We start from the raw sequence: 12,607 nt of genomic DNA, 5'->3' as shown, positions 1-12,607 counted from the left end.
GGACGGACAGACGTGCAATAGATGCCGTGTGTAAATTGAAAAGATAATACATTTGCAACATAGGTAGTCCAAATGTTTGGAAATGCATGTGTGTATAATAGGAAGATGAATCCACGAGGATATCCATCCAGGACCTATGATCCAGGACCACAGCCACGACTCAAGATCCAGCGCTCGCGATCCAGGACACAGGACCGCAGGATCATCCATGACTCCGGATCCCAGCGTATATAGACACCAAAAAGAAAGACATTTGGGGAAGCTGGGTTAATCGGAACATGAGTGTACACGGGTATAGACAGAGAGAAGGAAGAAGTAAGATGTCCCACGACAAACTAAGCCTATATCAGCAAAACTAGGGGCTGAATCTAATCAGCCCTAACTATAAGCTTTATCAAAAAGGAAGGTCTTAAGCGCACTCTTAAAAACGGATAGGGTGTCTGCCGCCCGAACACAAACTGGAAGCTGATTCCACAAATGTGGAGCTTGATAAGAAAAGGCTCTGGCTCCCATTGTACTTTTAAAGATTCTAGGAACAACCAACAACCCTGCATTCTTGGAACGCAATGCCCTAGTAGGACAGTAGGGTATAATGAGTTCTTTAAGGTAAGATGGCGCCTGCCCATTAAGGGCTTTGTAGGCGAGAAGAAGAATTTAAATTCTATCCTGTGTTCTATAGGGAGCCAGTGTAAGGCAGCCAGAACAGGAGTAATGTGGTCCCTTTTCCTAACTCTGGTTAGTACACGAGCCGCAGCATTTTGAATCAGCTGAAGCGACTTGATTGACTTCTTAGTACTCCCTGATAATAAAGAGTTACAATAATCCAGCCTAGAAGTAACAAATGCATGGACTAGTTTCTCTGCATCGTTTTGAGGCAAGATATGCCTGATTTTTGCAATGTTACGTAGATGGAAGTAGGCGGTCCTTGAAATTGATTTTATGTGGGCGTTAAAGGATAAATCCTGATCAAATATAACACCAAGATTCCTTACAGTCTCACTGGAGGCCAAATTAATGCCATCCATAGTTAGTATGTCTTTAGATAATTTGTTTCGTAGATTCTTCGGGCCAAGTACAATAACTTCAGTTTTGGTTGTGTTTAACATCAAAAAGTTTAAGGTCATCCACGTTTTTAAGTCCTTAAGGCAGTCTTGAATTTTATTTAGATGATTAATTTCATCAGGCTTGATTGATAAATATAGTTGAGTATCATCCGCATAACAATGAAAGTTTACAGAATGATTCCTTATAATATTGCCTAACGGAAGCATATATAATGTGAACAAAATAGGTCCGAGCACTGAGCCCTGTGGCACTCCATGGCTAACTTTGGTTTGCGTGGAAGATTCATCGTTAACACGTACAAACTGAGAGCGTTCAGATAGATAGGACCTAAACCAGCCTAAAGCAGTTCCCTGTATGCCAACTAAGTGCTCTAGTCTTTGCAATAGGATATCATGGTCGATAGTATCAAATGCAGCACTAAGATCGAGCAAAACAAGAATAGAGACAAGTCCCTTGTCTGAGGCTATTAGAATATCATTTGTGACTTTAACCAGAGCTGTCTCTGTGCTATGATGTGTTCTAAAGCCAGACTGAAAATCTTCAAATAAATCATTGTTTTTTAAGTAATCACACAACTGTTTTGCGACCGCTTTCTCAAGAATTTTTGAGAGGAACGGAAGATTAGAAATAGGTCTATAGTTGGCTAAAACCTCTGGATCGAGGTTGTGCTTTTTAAGAAGCGGTTTTATCACTGCTACTTTGAATGATTGTGGAACATAGCCTGATAATAAAGACATATTCATAATATTTAATAAAGAAGTGCTAATTAATGGAAAAACTTCCTTCAACAGCTTAGTTGGAATTGGGTCTAACATGCACGTTGATGGTTTAGAAGAGAGAATCATTGAATGTAATTGTTCAAGGTTAATGGCTGAAAAGCATTCTAGTTTACTATCTAGTGTAATATTAGAACTTACGATTCCGGGAGCTGTTGATAACACTATACTGGTCGAAGGCAAGAGGTCATTAATTTTGTTTCTAAGAGTAACAATTTTATCGTTAAAAAAGCACATAAAATCATTACTACTGAGTGCTAAGGGAATAGAAGGCTCAATGGAGCTGTGGCTCTCTGTCAGCCTGGCTACAGTGCTGAAAGGAAATCTTGCATTATTCTTATTCTCATCTATTAATGAAGAGTAGTAGGCTGCTCTCGCTTTACGCAGTGCTTTCTTATATTCATTGAGAGTAATATGCCAAATTAAACGAGATTCTTCAAGTTTAGTGGAACGCCATATCCTTTCAAGTTGTCTAGACTTTTGCTTTATTTTGCGGGTTTCGGCATTATGCCATGGAGCTAATCTATGTTGTTTTATTTTCTTCTTTTTCAAAGGAGCAACAGAGTCTAATTTTATTCGCAGCGCATCTATAGCACTATCAACAACATGATCAATTTGGGGTGGTGTACATTTTGTATAAGTTTCCTCCCCTACATGCAGACATGCTATCGAGTTAAGTATTGGTTGAATCTCTTCCTTAAATGTGGCTATAGCACTAACAGATAGGTTTCTGCTGCAAGAGCTTTTGACTAATGCTTTGTAGTCTAGTAACAGTACTTCAAAAGTTACTAAGAAATGGTCGGATAAAGCAGGATTATGCGGTTCGACTAATAGTTGCTCAATTTCAATACCATATGTCAGAACAAGGTCGAGAGTGTGATTATAACAGTGGGTTGGTTATTTACACTCTGACAGAAACCAACAGAATCTAATATAGAGTTAAATGCAACAGTAAGGCTATTTTTATCATCGTCAACATGAATATTAAAGTCACCTACGATAATTACTTTGTCTGTTTTAAGAACCAAAGTTGATAAAAACTCAGAGAATTCTGATAAGAATCCTGCCTTCTCTCAGAGGACACCATGTCCTCGTGAGGACAGGCAACACGATATTGTGTATGAACCGCCAAGGGAGGTTGCGTTGTCTCCAGTCACACACACTGGCACACAAACTGATCCCTTGGAGCGGCAGACGTCTCCTCTCTCTGAGAGCGACACAGGTACCGGGAGTGATGCACCTCGGGACAGAACTACTGTACAGAGGTGCACCACTCTATGCAGACTGGACTCCTCATCCAAGGATCGGGAGTCCGCTGTGGGTGCGTTACGGCAGAGCCGCGTTAAATCTGTTCGCATAAAGAAAAAATGCTCAATGACAGCTGTTCTCTTTAATGCACGATTTAAACGCACTGTTAGGCGGGGACACACTCGTACACGATTGACCTCCGGGTCCTCTGTACGCGTTCCCACCCCTGGCTCTGTTACCCCCAACTCTGGCCAGAGTGAAGGAGCAACGCCACACACTTATCCTGATGGTTCCGCCCTAGCCCGCAATATACGGGCTGGCGGAGATATATCAGCTGTTGTGCGGGCAGCCATGGCAGCCCCCACCACGCAGGGACAGATTGTCTCAGGCGGGGGGGGCGATCCTTCACCCACGCCCAGAGTGCGGGGCACTATGGGCCTGACCCGTGAGTGGTACAATCTGAATACAGTGGGACTCCCTCAGAAGGTGATAAACACTATTCAGAGTGCGAGAGCTTCCTCCACCAGGTCTCTTTACGACTGTAAGTGGAGGGTGTTTGAGGAGTGGTGCCTTCAAGAAGGGCACATCTCTTTTCAATGTCCTGTCGGGGTGATTTTATCATTCCTACAGGACTTGATCGATAAACACAGAGCTTTCTCCACGATCAAGGTGTACCTGGCTGCTATTGCTGCATGCCATGTGGGCTTTGAGGGTAAGACGGCTAGCCAACATCCTTTGGTTTGCCGTTTTATGAAGGGAGCGCGCAGGCTCCTCCCTGTCTCCAGGTTGCTGGTGCCCTTATGGGACCTGGCAGTGGTTTTAAATGGGCTCAGAATGACCCCATTTGAACCCCTGGAAGGAGCTGACATGAAACATCTGTCACTCAAGACAGTGCTGTTACTGGCCCTGGCATCCGCCAAGCGGGTCAGTGATATCCATGCACTGTCTGTACATCCCTCATGCACTCAGTTCGCCCCAGGGCAAACAAAAGTGTTGTTGAAGCCCAACCCTGCCTTTACACCAAAGGTGGTTGGTTCGTGTACCCCAATTGACATTGAGGCATTTCCTCCGCCGCTGGTTTCCTCCGGGGAGCAGCAGCAGGATCTGTTGTGTCCAGTCCGGGTATTGCACACATATATGGACAGATCAAAGGAGCTTCGTCTTAATGACCAACTCTTCGTGTCCTGGGCTAAACCTCACAAGGGCAAGCCCATTACTAAGCAACGGCTATCCCACTGGATTGTGGAGGCAATTGCTTTGGCCTATACGAGTCAGAATTTGCAAGCACCTTCGGGTCTGCGGGCTCACTCGACTCTGGCCTGGCTACATCCTGGGCTTTGTTCAAGGGTGTTTCCATCCAAGACATCTGTGCAGCGGCGAGCTGGTCCTCGCCGCTCACTTTTGTCCGCTTTTACAGGCTAGACGTCTCCGCTCCAAGCGTGGCCCGAGCAGTGCTGGGCACCTTGTTGAGTCGGGACTCTACCTGTTAAATTCTGGTTGATCTGTATTTTCGAGATAAGCTCATCTGGCAATACGGGAGCTACAATATCCCATAGTGAGACATCGAACGGAGTGTTATGAATGAGAACTATAGGTTACTTACGTAACCCCAGTCCTCAGAGTAACATGAAGTGAGATGTCTCACCAGACGGTCCTCCTTGCTATGGTGAAGCGAGAAGAGGTGCTTATTTTGAATGATGCATGCGTCGTAGTGCAGGCTACTTATAGGGGGTGATTTCCCCTGACGCTGACGTCAAGATCACCAGCCAATCAGGATTGGCGTAATGAGATTGATGCTTCTGTTTGCTCCGCGATGAGGGGCATCCCATAGTGAGACATCTCACTTCATGTTACTCTGATAACTGGGGTTACGTAAGTAACCTATAGTTTGCAACGGAGGATCTGCAATTTACATATGCCTCCATGCCTCTAATCACTAAGCATGACCAAAGCGTATAAAGCTACACAGGACAAATAGTTTCCCTTTTTTCCCTGAAACACACATGGCTAACATGTTAAAAATAGAGCGTCTTGTCTTCTGCCCACCATTGTGCATAATTACAAGTCTTTGTGCTCTCCACATGGCCAGCGATCCTATTACCTCCATGGAAACAATAAAGGGTTATGAGAAGGTGTCCACAGTAACCTGGTCTCCCTGGTGAAATCTCTGTCTGTTGCTCATATCCTCTAATAATGGATTATATTTGTAAGCCGCCTTTTTATGCCAGTCCTTACTGTCCCCAAAGACTGAGAGAGTGACTCACCTTTTTCCCTAAAGTGAGACTGATCTGTTGATTGCATTGTGGGAAACATTTTAGCGTTAGTTTGAGATTAAGTCTCAAGAGTTTGCATGTAATAATGAACATGCTTTACAAGTATCAGTCCATGTGGTGATGTGGTCATATATGTTGTACAGTATAACTGTTGTTGTTTAACTGTCTTATCGGTTGTCTCTTAGGTTGTGTACCTATATTTATTTCTCTTAAACCTAGAGTCTATGAGATGGGTTCTCTCACTGTAACTTTCTCTCTGTCATTTGGTCTTTTTGCACTGCACAGCAGGTGTTGACAGTGGCATAGATTTATGTGTGCGCTGTTGCAGCCATAAAACAATATATTAATCAAAGTGCAACAGGCTATTTCTATTAATAGCTTTTCAAATGGGCAACACTTCCTACAGTAGGCGACTGCTTTACTGAGAAACAGGAACGTGCTGCTCTCAGGAAATGAACCACTGAGAAAAAGGTGTATACTCTGTTTTAAATTGTTTAAACTAACAAGATATAATTAATTAGCTCTATCCTGCTGCTGAAGAAAGCATATTCTTCATATTCTTCATTCTAAAAAAAGCTTTTAATTAGTGTAATTTGCCTAAAATCTTGCTGAATGACATATTATAAACACGATTTTTTTTTGACAAGTGAGTTACAAATTAAAGTAAAATGATAAATATAGATTTGAAGTGCCTTATCTCCTGCACCATGAACTCAATCATGCTTTCAGCAAATGATACAATGATGGATATAAATCATTGTACTGGATAAACTATAATTGAACGTCAGACTTTTTAACTGCTCTCAGAAACCACTGTTGCTACTAGGATTAAACTAAAGTGATGATGCCTGACTGATCTGACCATGATGATACAAGGTTTGATCCTAAGAGAGATAGGTGTTATAGCACTGGTGATAAAACTGTTCTGTAACTGACCCCTCTTGGAGGAATGCAGGGAGTCACAATATCCTTTTTGATTGGCAGGAGAACCACTGTCGCAGGATTAAGATCCTGGGGGATTGCTACTACTGCGTGTCTGGACTGACCCAACCCAAGGCCGACCACGCCCACTGCTGCGTAGAGATGGGTCTGGACATGATTGACACCATAACGTGAGTCATCATATTATAGTTCTTTATTTAGCAGTATAACATGTATTAATATTAGTTAAACTATAACGGGTTCTATGGGTTTAAACACATGAAACCACTATTTTCTGTCTTTATTTCCTATCGGTGTGGTAGAAATCTGCCCTTTGATATTTATTCTTTCCTTAACACACTGTTTAACTGAGTCCATGTTGAGAGATTTCTTGGAGGGAAGCAGCCTGAGTGGCCATGTGTGCTGTGAGCCAATTCTAACACTGAACATCTGACTGCGAAGAACTTCAATTGGCTGAGAACAGGAAAGGCTTTAATGGAAAAAGAAAATAGGCTCTTTTATTGAGTTTGTTTTTCTCGCATAGCCTGCAGGGTTTCAAAGGGGGGGGGGGGGAAGACAACTAAAAGAAAGTGAGTGATTAAGGTGCAGTCGAAGATCGAATCAGAAACTTTGATTCCTTGGAAATACGTTTTTCTTAAACACTGATTAAATAGAAATGCTCAACTTGGCAGTCCCTTTTGTTCTTTGACGTTCAAAGCGTTATATGATTGTTTTCAAGTACATCCACAGATAATGATAAAGATATGGGATTGCATTTTAAGATTGGAACATTTTCAAAGAGATAGGAAAATAAATTAAAATAGGAATTTAATTAAATTAAAATGGACAGAGATAAAATAATTGGGTGGAAAATAAATCCCAAATGAACGACTATAAACATTTTTAAATATTAAGACGTTATGACAACAATGTTTTTTTGTGTAACGCTGATGATTGTGTATAAACTTACAATTATAAAAGTAGTGATCCAACCTATGATAGTTTAACTTTAAAACATATAAGGTTGGTTTGCCGACTGCTTGAGAACCCTTTCATATTATCTATAATGATACAGCTTATGAAAGAGACAATCCTCTAACACAGTTTCCTATTATTTTATGTCTATTAAGTTTGAGAGACATAGGTATTATTAGTATATGTATCATTTAGAAAATGTACAGTGCTTGTGTATAGTAATGTATTATTAATGTTATTTGGGGTGTTTTTTTATGCTTCCTTTGTATGTTCAGTCTAATTATACATAAGGATTTAGGTATAAATATAGATATGACCTTAAAACCTTTCTGTAACACTTAATGTCTTCTGCCCTTTCAGGTCAGTCGCTGAGGCCACTGAAGTCAACCTCAACATGCGCGTGGGCCTGCATACAGGTCGGGTGCTTTGTGGAGTACTCGGCCTCAGAAAATGGCAATATGATGTTTGGTCCAATGATGTTACCCTAGCCAATGTAATGGAGGCGGGAGGACTACCTGGGTAAGTATTTGACATTTTAAATCAAATAAAGCCTCAATAGCTGTGGAAAGTAATTCTGTGATCTGGAAATGGCACGTGAAATGTACAGTGAGGTGTGAATCATTTCAATATTGTCCTGTATCAAAGTCTGTCCTAATGCTAGTGCTTTTAAATACTTCTAATTGATTAAGACAGATCAGGAGGAAAGGCAAACTCCTGAGGAAACAAGGATTCTAACTTTAACTACAAAGGTCACATGTTTGCATAACAATAGAATAACTTAGAAAGCTAAGAAATGTTTTTGTGGAATTTTGAATAGAGTTATTTTGACAGTCTCTAGCAACCCTCCTCTGCAGATAACCTGCTTGGAACTGTTTGTGTTGAATGCCCCTCACTGCTGCATCAGAGAGGCTGTCAGTAGTGTTGTGTATAATCCTGTCCCACCTCTGTCCCACAGGAAAGTTCACATAACCAAATCTACGCTGGAGTGCCTAAATGGAGATTATGAAGTGGAGCCTGGAAACGGTCACGAAAGGAATGCCTTCCTCCAAAAACATGAAATCGAAACCTTCTTTATAGTGCCATCTCACCGACGGAAGGTATGGTATTATAATTCTGCGCTAAGGAATTAATCACCTGTAATTTAGCTTTTAGCAGAAAAAAATGATAGAATTGTTTTGAATTACACTTCCAATAAAGCCTTGGCCTTAGTTGAACCATTTTATTTCTAGACAGTGCGTAGACCTTGACAAAGCTGTAGCTGTATGCTAATCAGCATTGACTATAAATGAATTAGTTAGTAGGCCAGATTAAGAAAGCTGTTGACCTGTCTTAAACCCTATGCAAGACAACGATGAAACAAATTAAACAAAAACAAGGTGTTGACTAAAGAATATAGTATTATATAATAGAGCTCTCACACATTTGTAGTTGAGCTGACATCTTTTCCAGCCTGTTATACATTGGACTGGAGCTAGAGGCCTGTGGCATCTATCATCTCCAATCGGCACAGTCTTACAAACGGAGATATATGTGTGTGTGTGTGTGTGTGTCAGTGCATAAACATGCACATCTTCAACAGCCACAAGCAACTGGAGAGGGAATTTCAGTCTTGGTTTAGTATTCCTCTCCTCTCTCCTTTCCTCTCCTCTCCTCTCCTCTCCTTTCCTCTCCTCTCCTCTCCTCTCCTCTCCTCTCCTCTTATTCATTGCATAATGTTTAATAGTATGCAATATAAGCTTGAACATAGGTCACTTAGGTCCTTATATGAACCTGTAATATCCCGGTTAGGTGTTTTTTTCTTTGCTATGTAGAGACTTTGCTAATCCTCTTAATGCAGTTGATGGTTAGACTGCATGAGAGGCATTGCTTACAGCAATATGTGCCCTAACTAAGCTGCATTAGGAAGCCTGCTATCACTCTCCTATTGTGCCTTTTATTACTCTTTGGGACACACCTCCTATGATGTGTGGACAACAAAACATATATTTCTTGCTATAAATGAGAATTCCTCAAAGTCTTGAAACTATTCCTAATCTTAATCACTCTCTCTAAATTAGCTATATAAAAAATTAAGGCAGCAGTCCTTAAACTATTACTCACATTATGGATATAGTTAAACCACCATCTAATACAATTAATTGAGCTGTTAAAATGATTGCATGCTTGTGTGTGCATGTACTGTCCAATCCACTTACATAATATATATATATATATATAACTGTGTAGGGTATCATGACTAAATCTTTGTTCCCGTTTCTTATCTGGTGGCAGATATTCCCAGGATTGATTCTTTCGGATATAAAGCCCGCCAAAAAGATGAAGTTCAAAACTGTGTGCTACTTACTAGTGCAGCTTATGCACTGCAGGAAGATGTTCAAGGCTGAGATTCCCTTCTCCAATGTCATGAACTGCGAGGACGGTGATAAGGTATAAACGCTCAGTGTCTGTGTTGACGGTTCTATGTTTGTTCTTGCTGTGATTTATGTACATTGAGACCAAAATGTATTCAGTAAAGTCAGAATGTCTAGAGTTTTCTGTTTGATAATGCTTGTTTCACTTACCTGGTTTCCCAAATGCCCCTAAATATCTTTATTTACACTACAACCAGATTTGTTGTTGTTTGTATGTAAGATATTAGAACATAAAATTACATTTAGATGTGAAAACTATAGCTAAGAATATCTCTAGGCAAATTATCCCTTTAAAATTAAGATTGTATTGACAGAAATGTAGTCGTCAAAATATACCTGTTAATCAGTAACTATATATGGCATTCACAGGATGTATACTTTATAGTAAGCAGCTGGGGAGTGATGGTAACCTCTGTCAGACACCAACGTACTATGTCCCCTTGAATAAACTGTGACACTGGAAATCTGGCAACATGTCAAAGAACTTAGTTGACCTTGTATGCCTGAAAAAAAAATCCTGTGCCTTGGCAGCTTTACAATTATTGCAGCAACTGTTTTTGTCCAGATTTTCACGTGTGTCATTGTGGGGACAACTAAATAACTAAACACGTATAAAGGGACTTACTTATACCCCAAAATCGTCCATATATATTTCAGAATTAAGACTAATAAAAGGACCCAGTTTCAGGCTTTTATAATGTGGCCCTCAGTGTCTGCATCTAGTATGTCTTAACCTCACACTGTCTCCTCCAGAAGGCAGATTAGTAGAAAATGAAAGACAAATGGAAAAGTGCTGACAGGTTAAGTCATCATGCACTTTTACTGAATGGAAATGTTGCATTCAGACCACACACACTCGAATTGTTTGAAAAGACATGCATTCATGGCACGGAGGGGAGCAATATGAGGGAAAAGGGTAGACTGAATAGGATTTTTGATGCATCAGACATGGCCGCCTGATGCTACGTTGAGCATAATATGGGATATAAGGACAAGTAAGCATCTAACGTTCACTGTGCTGCTGCTTCATGAATAACAAAACGAGAGTTTGAGAGAGGCACCGAGAAATAATGGATGGAAATGGAGGGATAAAGGAAGAAGAAAAACAGATACATGAAGTAAGGGAAGAAGAACATAGGAAAGAAGGAAGTAAGGATGGATGACCGAGGAAGAAAAGCCGGAATCAAGGCAGATTACACAAAATCAGAAAAGGATAGAAGAGAGAAAGGATATATAGACTGGAGCAGGAAAAGAAAGGAAGGGGAGAAAGGAGGTAACTGAGGCTGAGGAATAATAGATAGAAACAGGTAGGGTAACGAAGGATAGACAGAAGTATGAAGAGAAGCAGGAAATAAGGAAAATGATATGAAAGCAGGGAAGGACAAAGGAAGAAAGAATATACTGGAACACAGAAGTAAGAAGGAAACAGGGAGAGAAAGCAGGAAGTAAGGAAGAATACACAAGGACAGAGAGAACAAGGAGAAAATCAAGGAAGTCAATTAGCTGTACACATGTATGTCATGAACTCATGAACAGTCTGGTGATCATAGCTCCCCCTTTGCCAGCCTGCTGTGAAACAGAGCTACACAATTCCTCCAGCACTTACTAACATGCACACACACACCCACGTACACACACACACAAACAACCACTCGATGATAACTATCTGGCTTTGCTCCAATGCCCAATGTTTTGCAAAGCTGGGCTGCCGAAGACACTCAGACACAGTGGGCTGCATTCAGTAATGAAGTTAAGTGTGAAAGCAATGTCCTTATTTGAAAGTATAATCAGCTGCCCGTGTTTATTGTTGACTCTTATTCACCCTTGTTCCCAATATGATAATACTCCAGTAGGGCAGAGAATACAGCGCTGTGTTTATCACACTGTTGTTTCTCAACTTCTGCATATTCAGTGAAGATTTCGTTTTTTTTTAATCTAAAGCGGAGAGCAATGCGAACGGCTCCACAGAAGCTGAGGAACCGTCCCAATGCGAACCAGGCTACTGTGATCCAGAGCAGTCCCAGAACCCGGGTCAACCGCTACATCGGGCGACTGATCGAGGCCCGCCAAACCGAGTCGGACACGGCGGATCTCAACTCCCTCACACTCATGTACAAGTCCCCTGAGCGAGAGACGAGGGTGAGGGAGACACATACTGTACCTGTAAAGTCAGATTTAAAGGTCACCTATTGTGCAAAATCCACTTGTTCATGTATTTTATACATAAACATGTGTCCCCTCTGTGTAAAGAGATTCTGAAAGTTTCAGGGGAAAAGATTCGCTCACTTTTTGTCCTGATCCATTTATATAAAAAACAGTTTTTTGGCTTGTGTAACCATTAGCCAATAACCAGCCAATAACCAACCAAGGTAACACCCCCCCACCATTGTGTTCTTTTTAACCAAATATCTCTCAGAGGGGAGCAGTGTTGGGACTACTTGGTGTTGGGGCGTTACTGTAACGCCGTTATTTTTGGCAGTAACTAGTACTCTAACGCATTACTTTTTAAATTCAGTAACTCAGTTACCGTTACTACATGGTGCGTTACTCCGTTAGTTTTTTTATATAGTCAACAACCAGGTGAACAGAGATGAGAACTGTACGTAAGTACAGTACTTGAGTAAATGTACTTAAATACTTCCTGTGTCACATGCGGAGACGGGCTGTGGGCGTGTTTGTGTTATTTACTAACAAGACTATCATGGCGGCGGCGGAGCTCAAGTCTAGTTTCTCCACCTGGAGATATTCTCACTATTTCACTTTTGTCGAGCACGAAGAAAAGAACGTTTTAGTTAAATGTAAGTTGTGTCCTGGCGGGTCAAAGAGCCTATCTACTGCCCAAGTCATTCACATCTCTTAAAACATCTGCAAAAACAACATGCTGGGACGAAGCTAGTAGCTAAGACCACAGAGACTCAGCCGACGCCACTCCACCTGC

At 41.2% G+C, this 12,607-nt stretch overlaps 1 protein-coding gene across 1 annotated transcript in view; it reads left to right on the top strand.

Moving 5' to 3' along the window:
- The window catches only part of LOC117462870 (adenylate cyclase type 1-like), a 44,906-nt gene that overhangs the window by 24,893 nt on the left and 7,406 nt on the right, over positions 1 to 12,607 (top strand). Inside the window, exons 5-9 of the mRNA XM_034105222.1 lie at positions 6,347 to 6,474; positions 7,619 to 7,777; positions 8,214 to 8,355; positions 9,530 to 9,685; positions 11,611 to 11,808. Coding sequence (XP_033961113.1) covers positions 6,347 to 6,474; positions 7,619 to 7,777; positions 8,214 to 8,355; positions 9,530 to 9,685; positions 11,611 to 11,808 — 783 coding nt within the window. The remainder of the gene's footprint in view (positions 1 to 6,346; positions 6,475 to 7,618; positions 7,778 to 8,213; positions 8,356 to 9,529; positions 9,686 to 11,610; positions 11,809 to 12,607) is intronic.

The sequence above is a fragment of the Pseudochaenichthys georgianus genome, chromosome 17, assembly GCF_902827115.2.
Source record: "Pseudochaenichthys georgianus chromosome 17, fPseGeo1.2, whole genome shotgun sequence".
NCBI classification, from domain to species: Eukaryota; Metazoa; Chordata; class Actinopteri; order Perciformes; family Channichthyidae; genus Pseudochaenichthys; species Pseudochaenichthys georgianus.
This window is presented reverse-complemented; position numbering and strand designations above follow the sequence as displayed.